A 12,928-nucleotide genomic window follows, 5' to 3' on the forward strand; every position below is an offset into this window, starting at 1 on the left:
GGAAGCCGTACACCCCTAGGAACAAGCCAAGTCTCCCTGGAGCTCATACATAGTTCCTGGAGGACAGCTGGACTTCGCTGGGACAGAGGCCTCGAAGAAACAATTAGCAAAAGCAAAATGCTATTATTAGAAGGCATCCTTTCCAAACCCTGCCGTTTACCACAGTGCTACAGGATCCCCTTTGTCCCAGCAGCGCAGGGGAGAAACTGGGACAGCTGTTCAACCAAAAAAACCATACAAGTTTAATTGTGTTCAGCCAAGAAACAAACATATACAAAGAAAAATACATTTCCATAAAAAAAAATATCCCTATGCCTGGGGATCTGAGCCAAGCCACTCTCCGTTCCCAGCTCTGCGGTGCTGCCGAGTACCTGGAGAGGCAGGAACCGCTTCTCCGAGCAACCACCGTGTGACCTGGCCAAAACTGGAGAGCAGTCTGCACCCCGGCGGCAGGGCGCAGGTAAGTGACATACAAAATATTTATGAAAAAATATGCATTTTAAATAAAGAACTTACAACAACTTAAACTTTATACAAAATATTATGGTTGCCATCTCAGCACCTCAATTCTAGGAACTGTTTTTGAACTCTGTGTCCTGGTTTCCACCCCATGTCCATCTCTGGCAGCCTTTTTCTCCAGAGAGCGCCGTCTCTGTCCAGCTCAGTCCAAAGTACCTAAAAATGAAATAAAATAATTATAGTCTCAGGAATCGGAAATGCAGTTATGTGAACAAATGAAACTTGTTTACAAACTGCCAAAGGAATACGCAGTAACTTTTTAAAGTTTAAGCAAATCACACATAAGTAAAACCAAATCTAATAAGTACTGTATGTGTCCCAGGGTCCACTTGATTTGTGTTTCACCTCTCAGAGAGAGGCATAACAAGTTACACTATTAATTAGTGAAGAAGTATAATTAATCAGAGGAAACAGGGCTCTGCAAATGATTAAATTCCTTCTCTCCCAAGCAGCAGATTACACGAAAAACTGAAACCAAGTGAAACCACGTAGAAACTCACCTTCCAAAAAAGCGAATTCATCAATAGCTTCAATGGCATTATCTGCAAAGCAAATTGAAAAATTAACATAGATAAACCGACTCCGTATTTGCATCTGCCTCAAACAGCAGCATTTGAAATTACATCATGGTACAGCAACCCATTTCAAAGAGGTTTACTTGTTCTGGAGCTGGTGTGTGAAATTATTAGCGTATTATTTGGTAGAAGAAAAGTTTTTCTCTCCCATCCTCAGAGAAAGAGAAGCACCTACGATTGCTTCATCACACCAGGACAGGTGGAAAAATCCTTCCGTCCCAGCAACCCTTTGCTAAGGATAGCACAGAATATGCTCTCGTACCCAGGTCTTTTCTCTGCAGAGTTTTCCTTTTCCCTTGCTGAGCGTACACATAAGCATCTTTGGCTATGGTTTCAACAAACAACTCCTGCAAAGCAAAAATAAGACAGTTTCACACAGGTGATGAGAAAGGGAAGGAGAATATCCTGAGGAAAGGAAAGGTTCTACAAGACTTCAGGCTGAAAATAACAAATGGAATTGTTGGACAGTGATGCAGATGAGAAGTAACACGAGAGGAGAGAACGCCAAGAGTGTATTGGACACAGATGGTTCCTCTGAATGCATCTTGGAGACCAGCTGCTCCCAGGGCACCTTCTGAAGGAGGAAAGGTGTCCTGCGCGCAGGGGGGGAGTGGATTGAGCAGGACTGTCCTCGTGTGCCACCAAGCAGGTCCCTCAGCTGCGAAAAGCAGATGCCCAGCAGCAGGGCTAGGAGTTACAGCGGGAAGACGCCGAAAGGCAGGGACAGGAGTCCATGCACCAGTTCTCTCGCAGGACGCCAAGGCCATCCCACAAACACACCTCGTCTGTGCGATGCGAGACACTCTCCAAAGGAGGAAAAACCCCTCTGGTACGCGTTGCAAATCACAGACCCTCAACGTGCCATCAGGGCGGGCTGGAAATCCACCCGAGCAGGCAGAGAGCAAAGCCCTGGCGCTGCCCTGGGAGCTGGGTTCCACAGCCGCGTCCCGCGGGCAGGCTTTGCCGGGACCCCCTGCTCGGGGCCGAGCAAACCCGGCACCGGCCCCGCCGCCGGGCCGCTTCCAGGGGGATCGAGGGGCGCAGGGCCCGGGGCTCCCGTCCGGCTTCCCACCGGGAGAGCTCGGACCGGGCGCCCAGCTCCCCTCGGCGGCTCTGCCTGCTGACGGGCCGAGGCGCCGGTTGGCAGAGGAAACCCCTCAAACCCTCCAAAACAAAACAAAACAAAACAAAACCCCAAAAAAGCCTCTTAGAAAAAGCTAATTGCGCGGCTCCACCGACACCGAGCGCGGCGCCGGGGGCTGCTGCTGGGCAGGGCCTCCAGGCGCGCCCGGCGCGGCCCAGCGCTCCCCTCCGGCGGGGCCCGGCGCGGCCGCGGGGGTTGCGCGGCCTCACCGCCGCCCCGGGCCGCCTGCCCGCCCGCCGGGCCTCCCGCGCCAGCCGCCCGCTGCCGCCGCCCCTCACCGTGGCTCGCGCCAGGACGAAGACGGCCTCCTGGCTGGCCAGGCTGACGTCCGGGTCCGCCTTCACCAGCGCCTTCACCCGCGCCAGCGGCAGCCGCGCCAGGCGGGCCGGCCCCGGCGGCCCCGCGCCCGCCGCTTCCTCCCCCGGCCCCGCCGCCTCCGCGCCCACCACCGGCACCGGCACCGGCACCGGCACGGCCCCCGCCGCCGCCGCCATCCCGCGCCCTGGGCCGCGCCTGCGCGGGGCCGCCGCTGGGAGGGGACGGGGGGAGGCGGGGGAGGGCCCGGCCCGGCGGCGGAGTCTCGGGGCGGCGGAGCCCGCAGCCTCCGGAGCGGCGGTGCCGGGAGCCGGGCTGCCCCGGAGCCGGGGGACTCACCCCGCCCCCGCCCCCGTCCTTGCAACACGGGCCTTGAGGCTCCCCCATCGTCCCTGTCCTCCTCCAAGATGGCCATTGGAGCCTCCCCGGCACCCCTTGTCACCCGAGGGCGGCCCTTCAGCCTCCGTCACCCCCAAACAGGGCGCTGCCCTCCCCGGGCAGCGGCGCTGGAGCAGTGGGGCAGGCGGTGGTGGGGACCCACCGCTCCAGTCACCTCCGGCCCTGTGACCCCATGCTGGCACCCCGCAGGTTGGTGTGGGACCTCCCGACACCCCTGTCTCCATCCTGTCTCTGCTGGTGGGATCAAACCCTCCAGTGCCCACCTTGGGCACCCGCCACCCCCCACAGGACTCCCCCAGGGACTACCCTTGTCCAACACGTGCCTGTCTCAGCCTTCCCCACCTCCTCCATGCGCTGTCTTATCCCTAAAACCACCTGTGGGCAGGAGGCACCACGGGCACTGCTGGTGAGACATCATCCCAAAGGGCTGGGGGGACAGGCCACCGCAGGGCAGGGACATCAGTGCCTGCCCGCAGCTGGCAGGACGTCCCTGCCACGGGGCTTGACTCACCCGCTCACGCTTTTCCAGCCTCTGAGGCAATAAAGGGTGAAACCAGGACGTTTCAACACAGAGATGGCCTAACGCGACACCACGCCATGCAGAGCACTTCCCCTGCTTCCCGGCAGAGCTTGGCTCCTCAACGGAGCACATTTCCCCTGTTTTTGGGTACGCTGGAAGCCATAGCCCTCTCCTCAGCCCTCCTGCGCTCCTGCAGAGCTTGGCCGCGTGGGGCCATGCTGGTTTTGCCATGCGACTCCTGCAAATCGCCTCCAGCCTCTGCAGGTCCCGTGGGGCTTGGAAGACCTGACCTGCAGTGGGTTCACATCAGCCACCACCAGATGAGAACATAACCCGCCCTCCCGGTCCTTGCAGTGGCCCATCCCTTGCATCCCGGAGTCACTCCTGAACTCCAGGCTCTTTTCTGAATGAGACTCCTAAGGGCAGCAGGGCTTGGTGGTTTCAAGCTTCCCAACAGCAGCAGAGTCCAAACTAGCAGTGCACCAAGAGCTGCTCCTCCTCCTCCTCCTCTTCCTCCTCCTCCTCCTCAGGCTGTTTCACAGTCAGGCTACAGCGACTTCCTGGCGTTGCACACAGCTTCTCACCAAACGTTAGGAAAGAACTTCTGATTTCAGGGGAGGGGGACTTCAGAGAGGCTTGCCTTGCACAAGCCCTTCTGCTTGCGTGCCTTCGGTGGCCTTTAGAAAGGAGGTGAGCACGCAGGAAAGCATCGGCTGATGGAAAATGGTGAGTAAGAACCGGACCTGGGCTGCGCTGGACCTGGGGAAGGGGCGTGGGGAGCGGAGTTGTGTCTCCTGCTTGGAAAGGCTTTGGCAGTGTCCTTGTGAGGGGCTGGATCCTGCCGAGACCCTCGCTGCTGCTGGAAGATAAAGTCCTCCTGTACGTCAGAGCTGGTCAGAGGTCTCTGACCAGTTCCTGGGCTCACTGCGAGATTTGTTGGGTGACGTTGGGCTGGATATAAAATCTGCGAAAGAGGATGAGGCCACACTCTGCCACTGAGTCCGGGAGAGCACCCACCAGTGCAAAATGTGTTGAAAAAGCTGGAATTGATCATGGTGCTGTATCCCACAGGTACCTCTGGGGGCTCTGTGCAAGTTCCAGCTCATGGAACAGCTCCAAAACCGATGGTTACAAACCTGTGAATCATTCAAGTGTCGAAAATCCCAGCGGCACGTTTGGGAATCTGGAAAAAGTTGATTTTTTTTTTGCCACTAGTTTGAGTGAAAAACCCCACTGCCTGGTGTGCAGGAAGCGGCAAATTCACACTGCTTTACCACAGGCTATTCTCAGAGTGCTGCATTTGCAGCGTTTACCAGGGAAATTAGGGTGACTGCCCGGGGATGCGAGGGGAACTTGCACTTATTTAGGTACAGATACATTTGAGCACTTACGTCTAAAAATATTGCGCTATCTTCTTTGCGTGCTAGCCCTTCTGTTGTGAAAGCAAAAGATTACGCAAGCACAAACCCAAACTGAAATCCCAGATGGAGGGGAACTTCAGAATCAAAGCCTATGGTTTGCCGAGGGCAAGTGGGGCAGGCAGCTCTGGTGCAAAGGGACACTGTGATCTGGGGACAAGGGGGTGGGAGAAAGATGGGGGAGGACAAGATGATCCCTCGCGTCTCATCAGGTTCATCTCAGAAGCTTAGGAAAAATGAAACCCCATCCCACCTGAGTTTTGTGCCGTATCTCAAACCTGGCACTCTTCTTCCAAAAGTGGTCCAGACTCCTCCTGGCAGCCTTTCTCTGGAGGCTTCAGAAAAAGGTGCTTTTTGGTCACTCAGGAAACCGGGGAGAACTGGGGCCAGCGTGTCCCAGTTCACGTGTGCGCGATGTGAGCAGCACAGGAAACGCACTGGTCAGAAAAGTAGGGCAGATCTGCTGCCTCCTCACCTTATTTGCACGCAGGCTTTGGCAGGATGAGTTTCAGCAGCACCATCCTGGGTTTTCTTCCAGGGAGGAATCCTGATGGCTCTGTGTGGTCTCCCCCACCAACTGCTGCCCGACTGCCCTGGGTTCACCGTGGACTTGATGGGAAGCGGGACCAGCACAAGGCTGACTGCTCCCGTCTGAGCCCTGGGCAGTCTCTAGATCTCGAATTCTGCCCTCAGGAGCTTTGCTACTAGTAGGGTATAATCCCCCACCCCATCCCTCTGTTTTGATGGTCGCTGGTAGTGGATGAGGGTGGATTAGATCAAAAGACTCCATGAAACTCCTCTGGATGCCCCCGTGGTGGTGGGACCTGTTCCCGATCTGGTGCAGTCCAGTGTTGGTTTTTGAGGCACGCTCCAGGACTGCTTTGAGCAAAGACCGCGTTTCATGGAGGAGGCTTAGTGTCAGGCCATGTTGAAGGAACACTGCACTCCCCAGGGCACCCTTTGACTTGTTTTTCTCCCTGATGTTTTAACTGGAGCTTTTCTTAATGGTCGCAGACACATCTGGAGGGGAAAGAGGCTGTGGTGAGGCACCTACGGGCAAAGCTCCAAGGGAACAGGAAAGACCCTCCCAAAGCAGGCGGCTGGCCGGAGAATCGCTCTGCAGCACTCCCTGCAACGGAGCTGGGACAGACCCCCGCGCTGGGCTCCAAGGGTGAGCCACCTCCCGAGACCTCCCAGACCAGAAGGGTGGACTTCAGCAGGGCTTCTCCATCTCACAGGAAAGGTCAGAGTGTGGGACAGCGTTCACCTCCTCATCCCATCCGTGAGACCCCGGGATGGATGACGCAACTGAAGAAGGGGACTGCTCAAGACACCAGCTTCCCCTCAGCCCCTGCAAAGCCAGAAGGAGGAGATGCATTGAACAAGGAAGTGGGAGCCACCTCCGTTCCTCCCCAGAGAAACCCAGCCCAGCAGACACGGCCACTTGCCAAAGACAAGGGTTCTCCAGCAGTTCCTGCCAAAGGCCCAGCTGTTGCAGCCTCCCTGGCCGCTGCGGGAAGCCCCCCCGGGACAGGGCACCCAGCTGTGCCTCGGAGGAAGCCGTTGCCACACGTCAAGGTGCTGGGAGCGAGGCCGGCCAAGCCCAGGCGCCCTCCTGTCGTGGATCTGGGAAAGTTTGGCGCAGCTGCACGTCCTGCGACACCCGCTCGTCCTGCCACAGAGGCACCAAGGAGCGCTCAGCCCGGTACGGCCAGGCACCTGCAAGTCCCCCAGAGAAGGATGCTGTTCATTCAGGAAGGAAAATCTCCCCAGTCACAGTCTGGACCTTCTGGGAGATGGAAATACTAGGGGGGGCTGATGGAGAGGTGGGGGCTGGTAATGCCAAAGGGGCTCTTATAGGCATAGCATGCGGAAAGAAATGAGAGAGAAGGACACGGGGTGAAGATCACTAAGTGCCCTGTCCCTGTCTGGGGACAGGTATCAGGCTCTGGGGCACTTGCTGTGTAGGGTTGCAGTAAGTAACATGAGGGATGCTGAGAAACTGGAGTCAGCCCAGTGCAGGGCACTAAGATGTCTCGGGGCTGGAGCACGTGGGGAAAGAGGCCGAGACCCAGGCTTGTTTGGCCGGGAGGAGAGCGAGCGGAGAGGAGATCCTCTCAGTGCCCACAGCTACCTAATGGGAGGACAAGATGGAGCAAGGCTCTTCCCAGAGGTGCCCAGGAGCAGGACCGGAGGCGATGGGCATGAGCTGCAGTAGGGGAAATTCCAGTTAGATATTAGGAGAAGGCTCTTTACTGTAAGAGTGGTGCGGCCCTGTGGCAGGCGCCAGGGAGATGGGTATCTCCATCCTTGGAGATATTTGGTTGTCACCCGGATGAGGCCCTAAACAACCTGCTCTAGCCTTGAGGCCAGCCCTGCTCTGAGCAGGAGGTTAGATGACACTCCAGAGGTCCTTTCCAACCAGTCCACCCTGTGTGGCTGTAAGAGCAGACAAGCCTGACTGCTGAGGAACAGAGCTGGTCTCCATCCCATGGGCAAGAAGCACTTACACACCCTTTGGCCAAGGGGCTGAGGCTCTTTGAAGCTGGCAGCACGTTGTCTGCAACACCGTGCTCCTCTAAGCCTGAGGGAGGTGCCAAGGCTCCCCAGCCCAGCCGGAGCTATGGCCCCTGGAGCCATGGTGCTGGCTTGGCATGCCTTCCTTACTGTCAGTCCATGGGATGCAGGGCTTGGTGCCTCTTGGACGTGGTGGTTCTCCGTTCGGCATGAGCCCTGCCACGCTCCACAGTGGCCTTCCAGATCTAGGCAGGTTTGTTGGTTTCTAAGAGCTGCCACTCTGCTAATCCACACTCTGGGTGATGAAACTTGTTTCAAATCCTGTTTCTTTCTCAACTCCTCTAAGTTCTTGTTCACCACCCCGTTTAAAGGACCGTTCCTTATTAACCAACTCATGCCATAGCCGCAGGGTGGAGGGCAACCATGAGAGTAGAGCTTCTCTTCCTTTCCATATAAGAACTGCAAAACTTAGCTGGTTTATGTTGTTGTTATAAGACATTATTATTACTGTATTAGTGCTCAGAGGCCTTTCTCAGGCCCGGCCATGCCGTTGTGCTGGGAGGTGCTCACCCACCAAGACTGGCCCCAGCCCTGGGCTGAGTAGCCCTGGCAGAGGAGGGAGTGATCTGCTCTCCGCGTTGTCCTACAAACTACCAGTTTTCAAGTCTTTATTTGTGTCACGGGTACTGAAGCAGGTTTGAACATCTAGAATTACACCCCCACCCTGACTTGGTTATTTTTGTTGGTTTTTAAGGCAATCTTACAATTTTTAGGGCCTGGTATATGATTGCGCGTTACTCGGTACAATAACCCAGCAGAATGGCTATGTCGTACCGCGGATCTTCATGACAGTTGTTGGTTGGTCTGGCTGACCAGGCTGCCGAGAGCTATGAGGCCGGTGATAAAAATCTTAGCAGGGATGTAGGTATGATCATACCGGGCGCAGCAGCGTGTTCTGGGTGATGATGCTCCGGAGCACATGGAGATACGTAGGACTTGCCCTGACTCTGGTACAGATCTGCAGTTTAGGGGTTTCACGCAAAATAACCATTTTGGCCTCTTCCCCTCCCCTTTCGTCACCGGTCCAGGGAGCAAATAGCATTAGGGACGTAAGAATGGGAAAATAAAGCTCCCCAGAGAGTTCCCCAATGAGCCGTGCCCCGGTGTGGAAAAGGGAGGAAAGAAAAGGAAAGAAAACCCGCAGATGGGCCATGGAGTGAAAACACCTCTCTGGATCCAGATGCGCATTCAGTTCTAGCTCCCCGCAGCCCTCTGCACTAAATCCAGCCCAGGGTGCCTCTGACCCCCTGTGTGGGTGACAGAGTCAAGGAGAAAATGTGCAATAATCCCTCTCTTGCTCCCTCCCATTCCTCTTTTTACCATAGGTTACCTGAAACCAGGATATGTTGCGTCAGCCCCGTCGCGGTTCCCACCACAGGATGCTACGAGTGTAACGGGGTAAGGACTGAGGCGGCACTTCTTTTCCAGGTGGCTTCCAGGCTGTCCCGACCCAGCGGAAAGGGCACGAGAGGGAACAGCAAGAAGGCCCTTGGGTTTTTGTGCCTGCTCCTGGAGCCCGGTGTGGGACAGCACCTTGTGCAGGCGGCTCCCGCGGCGCAGTGTGTTGTCCTTCATGGGCTGCAACAGAGCTCCCTAACCCCTCTCTGCCTCGTCACAGGGCTGAAGATGAGATATATGATGATGTAGAGCCTGTTGGGATCCTCAGGAGAGGCCAAGGCTTTATGCTGCCCGCCACGTCCCGGCCACCAGTGTATCCTCGCCCTGGAGGAGGTGGGTACAGGAGGGGCTGGGATGCCGGTGGGGGTGAGCACTGCAGCTCAGAGAACCTCCAGACCCTGATGAGCCACGGGCAGCAGCAGAGCCCGCGCTGAGCCCACTGCTCCCATGCACAGGAGGGTGATGGATTTCTCTGCTGCCTTGGAAATGGTCACGGGAAGCCCTGATCCCCCCCCTGCCCCCCGCGCTAAGGGGGCAAACTCAGGGTTTGGTGCCAGGAGGACCTGCTGCTGTTACAGTCTCGTGTCCTGTTTCAGCGGGTGTCTACGCTTTATAGCAGCCTCACAGCAGCACCTCTCCTGGGGCTTGGTTTTACAGGTGAAGGTGCTGGTCGAGCCTCTCACAGGGTTGTTTTGCCGGCAGCTGCGCAGAGGTAACAGGGGTTTTTACTCTTTCTAAGGGTCCCAAAGTGGCCAGGGTTCCTTGCTGCTTTGACAAAGCTGGTGGTTTAATGCTCCCTGCTGGTCTTGCAATAGAAATGTCGGTGGTGAAGAGCACAAGTGGCAGGTTTAAACCTGGCCTGAGGGCCCCAGCAGTCCTGGAGGGAGGCACCTTGGAGCGCTGGGGGAGAGCTGGTGCGGGGAAATGTGAGGGGGCGGCAGCCGGGGCGGGAGAAGAGGGAGGGAGGGAGCAGAGCTTTCACCTGGGGCCGCCTGAGCTTTCCTGTGACTCACAACAACTCTGCAGAGAAGCCCAAGTCTCCCGGAAGATGAAGCCAATGACGCTCAAAGAATGCAAGAAGGAAGAGAAGGCAGACAGGGAGTTTCAGAAGAAATTCAAGGTGAGCAGCAACGAGCAATTGCTTCTCGCTCTGAGCTCTCCCTTACCTCCTGGGAAGGGCGCGACGCAACGGCAGAGAGGAGCTGTGCTCTGCAGGGACCAGCCAATACCCAGGTCACCCCTGTCCTGTTCCCCACCGAAACATCCCCAGATCGGACCAGTCCCACGGACCGTTTGGCTGGAGAGGGATCTGTGTTCTCCAAGAAGGGAGAGTGGTCCGAGCTGCCCAGCTCCCGCTCCCCTGGGCCGACTGCCGGGCTGCAGCGCTGCTGTTTGTGTTTCAGTTCGAAGGAAGCATCAACGTCCTGACTCAGATGATGGTGGACCCCGCAGCGACGGAGAAGAGGGGCGGAGGGAAGAACCTGCCGCTGAGACGAGGAGAAATTCTTGATGTCATTCAGTTTACAAATCAGGAGCAAATCCTCTGCCGAAACAGCCAGAGGAGGTGTAAGTCTGGGGGGGCTGAGGCTTTGCCCGCAGCCGGGATCACAGCACACAAAGCTTCGGGAGCAAGTTTCTTCATGTGCACGCACCCCAGTAGACGGCAGGAGACATCCCCTTGCTGTAACGCAGACCTGGCCTATACCCTGGGTCTCAGATGTTCCCACTGCTCTTTGCACAAACCTCCTGCTCTTCCTCCCGCTTGGCACCAGCGTTTCTGCTGTTAGCTGGGCTCGTCGTCTCCCTCTGCTAAAAACCTCCGCAGTTCCTGGAGCCTCTCGGCCACCAGCCCGGCACATCAGGCTTTGCCTTAAGCGCGGACTCCACAAGCCACGTTTGCACCGCAGGGTGCTCAGGTGAAATGGGCTGGAGATTCCTCAGCCAGAGAGACAGGGATCAGGCTCTTTCCATCCAGCTGCCGCCCAGCCTGGCAGGCTCATTCCTGGCATTGCCCTGAACAGATTCCTCCTGAGGGTTCAGCTCAGCTTCCCAGAGCCAGGCTCCTCCTTGCCCCCCGCTCTCCCTGGGGCCGCGAGACGTTGCCAAACCCTGCGTGTCCTGGGCAGGGGCAGGTGCTGGGGCGAGTCCCTGCTGGTGCCCCGGCTCCTGGCACAACCTGACGTGCTTTTCCTCGCTCTGTTGCAGATGGCTACGTGCCCCGGGCCGTGATGCTACACCTGTGAGTATTTCTTCCCCAGCCCCTTCCCCCCTACCACACTCCATGAGCTGTAGCAATGACCCAGCGAGTGCCCGGTGCCAAACCAGCCCTGGCCGTTGAGTGTCAACTCAAAACCCAGGCAGTGACCATAAGCGTGACACCGGCTAGTTACCCTGGGGATGGAATCTGCCAGTTCTGGCGTCAGGAGAGGTTCTGGCACTGGGAGCAGCTTCCTGGGGCGCTGTGAGCCCTCCCCAACCTGTGGTCCCTCGCGTGGGACCTGCCCAGACACTGTTCAGATGCTGCTGGTGGCACAGTGTGACAGGCTAGTGCTGCCCCTCCGTGCGGCCGGGTCTGTGGCTCCTGGCACCGTAGGACAGGGCCACCATCCGTGCGCAACGCGAGAGCGGCCAGAGCCATGCTCGCCCCACGCTGGAGGACCCCGTCTCTGTCGGGGGAGCATGAGGCTGGGAGGAGGCGAAGGGGGCTGTGTGGAGGACACCAGAGCCTGTAGACACGTTAGGAGAGACGGGATGGACGCGGCAGCAGGAGCCGGCCCTTGCCTCAGCATCGAGAGGCAGTGGGGACATGGGGGACCAGACTGCTCACAGCACCCTGTCTTTTTCCTCGTAGGGACACTGACATCTATGATGACGTGGAGATTTACGGTAGGTGCAGAGGGCACGGCTGCCGTAGCCCCTTTGCCAAGGCAGCAGTGACCCCCATGCCAGCACCAGGGCCTCCCCTCCTGCCCCTTTGCTGTTTCCCCACCTTCCCTCTCTCCCCTCCCGCTCTGTGACTCCTCTCCCCCTCTCTGGGACATCCCTTCATTTCTCTCAGTTCCCCACGGGTCCTCATGTTCCTCCGTTCCCAGTTATTTGGATTTCCCCCCACCCTTTCCCTTCTCAGCTTGGTCCCTCCGCTTGCTGCCAGCCCCAGGGACCCTTTGACGTCCTTTGAGATGCCCCTGATTTCCCAGACAATTTGGGATGCCCATTCCCAAGCTCGCTCCCAGCACGCAAACTCCATCCCCCGGCTTGCAGACGGCTCTGCAGGTGGAGCTGGAGAGAGACAACTGTATTTTAGCTGCGCTGATGAGCAAACATTTCATCTAATTTTGCCCGGCAGGTTGAGCGATCCATGCTAAAGCCCAAGGCACGAGACAGCACCAACAGAGACCTCGCCAAGGGCCGGAACATGAAAAGCACTATATGCCACGCTCCTCCTTTGGAAGGAGCTCCGCTTCCTCTGAGATACCACCGTGTCCCTGCTGAAGCAGCGGCCGGGGCTGCCAGAATCCTGTCCCACAGGGGCAGGGGGTTCAAAGAGATCCTCAAGTCAAGCCTTCGCTGTGCCTTTGTCTTTCCTGTGTAAAATCTGGCAACGGTTTGAGGGTTTCATGGTTGCGGGGGGAGGGGTTTAAAGTCTGGGCCAGAGAGGTTTTAATTCGGAGCGGTTTCAATATTTCCCCAATTCCAGAGCATCCTCAGCCTGGAAACAGCATCAAACCCACCCCCCCCCCCCCTCCTTTAGCTGCCTTCTGCGCCCCTCTCCTGCCCCCTTGAGACTCCTGGCCTGAGCCAGAGTCCAACTGGACATAGGAATACTCTAAAATGTTGGGGGCAGCAATGATTATTGACCAGGCGTCCCAGCAGCATCCCCTGGCCTTGGGGCATGTTCCCTGCGGAGCTGCCGGGGGGTGGATCTGTTGGGGTAGATATTCCTGTGGGTACGTTCAGCAGCATCCGGCGGTGCCTTGGGCTGATGGTCTGGGCGGAGCAGCATGGGAAATTCTGCGATTAACTGGGAGACAGCCTTTCTCTGCAAGCTTTGCCCTTGCAAAGC

At 57.4% G+C, this 12,928-nt stretch overlaps 2 protein-coding genes across 2 annotated transcripts; one reads left to right on the plus strand and one right to left on the minus strand.

Annotated features, from left to right (window-relative positions):
• Positions 1-218: 218 nt before the first annotated feature.
• Positions 219-2,746, minus strand: POLE4 (DNA polymerase epsilon 4, accessory subunit). Its single transcript, XM_063358003.1, has 4 exons — positions 2,517-2,746; positions 1,357-1,441; positions 1,020-1,061; positions 219-675 (listed from the first exon to the last, which is right to left on the minus strand). Exons 1-4 carry the CDS (start codon positions 2,730-2,732, stop codon positions 662-664), a joined length of 357 nt encoding a protein of 118 aa, XP_063214073.1. The 5' UTR covers positions 2,733-2,746; the 3' UTR covers positions 219-661.
• Positions 2,747-4,029: 1,283 nt separating this feature from the next.
• Positions 4,030-12,375, plus strand: PRAM1 (PML-RARA regulated adaptor molecule 1). The gene is made up of 10 exons (XM_063358149.1): positions 4,030-4,198; positions 5,905-6,595; positions 8,793-8,865; positions 9,086-9,198; positions 9,523-9,577; positions 9,892-9,985; positions 10,269-10,431; positions 11,071-11,104; positions 11,717-11,751; positions 12,212-12,375. Exons 1-10 carry the CDS (start codon positions 4,196-4,198, stop codon positions 12,214-12,216), a joined length of 1,266 nt encoding a protein of 421 aa, XP_063214219.1. The 5' UTR covers positions 4,030-4,195; the 3' UTR covers positions 12,217-12,375.
• The last annotated feature ends 553 nt before the right edge of the window (positions 12,376-12,928 follow it).

The sequence above is a fragment of the Chroicocephalus ridibundus genome, chromosome 22 (genome assembly GCF_963924245.1).
Source record: "Chroicocephalus ridibundus chromosome 22, bChrRid1.1, whole genome shotgun sequence".
NCBI lineage: Eukaryota > Metazoa > Chordata > Aves > Charadriiformes > Laridae > Chroicocephalus > Chroicocephalus ridibundus.

Excerpts from the sequence above, each read along its gene's own strand:
- POLE4 (XM_063358003.1), bottom strand. The coding sequence starts at position 2,732 with ATGGCGGCGGCGGCGGGGGCCGTGCCGGTGCCGGTGCCGGTGCCGGTG. Across the intron at positions 1,442-2,516 it reads TCGTCCTGGCGCGAGCCACG|GAGTTGTTTGTTGAAACCAT; the intron begins GTGAGGGGCGGC and ends TTTGCTTTGCAG. Across the intron at positions 1,062-1,356 it reads TCTGCAGAGAAAAGACCTGG|ATAATGCCATTGAAGCTATT; the intron begins GTACGAGAGCAT and ends TTTGCTTTGCAG.
- PRAM1 (XM_063358149.1), top strand. Across the intron at positions 8,866-9,085 it reads GATGCTACGAGTGTAACGGG|GGCTGAAGATGAGATATATG; the intron begins GTAAGGACTGAG and ends GCCTCGTCACAG. Across the intron at positions 9,986-10,268 it reads AGTTTCAGAAGAAATTCAAG|TTCGAAGGAAGCATCAACGT; the intron begins GTGAGCAGCAAC and ends TTTGTGTTTCAG.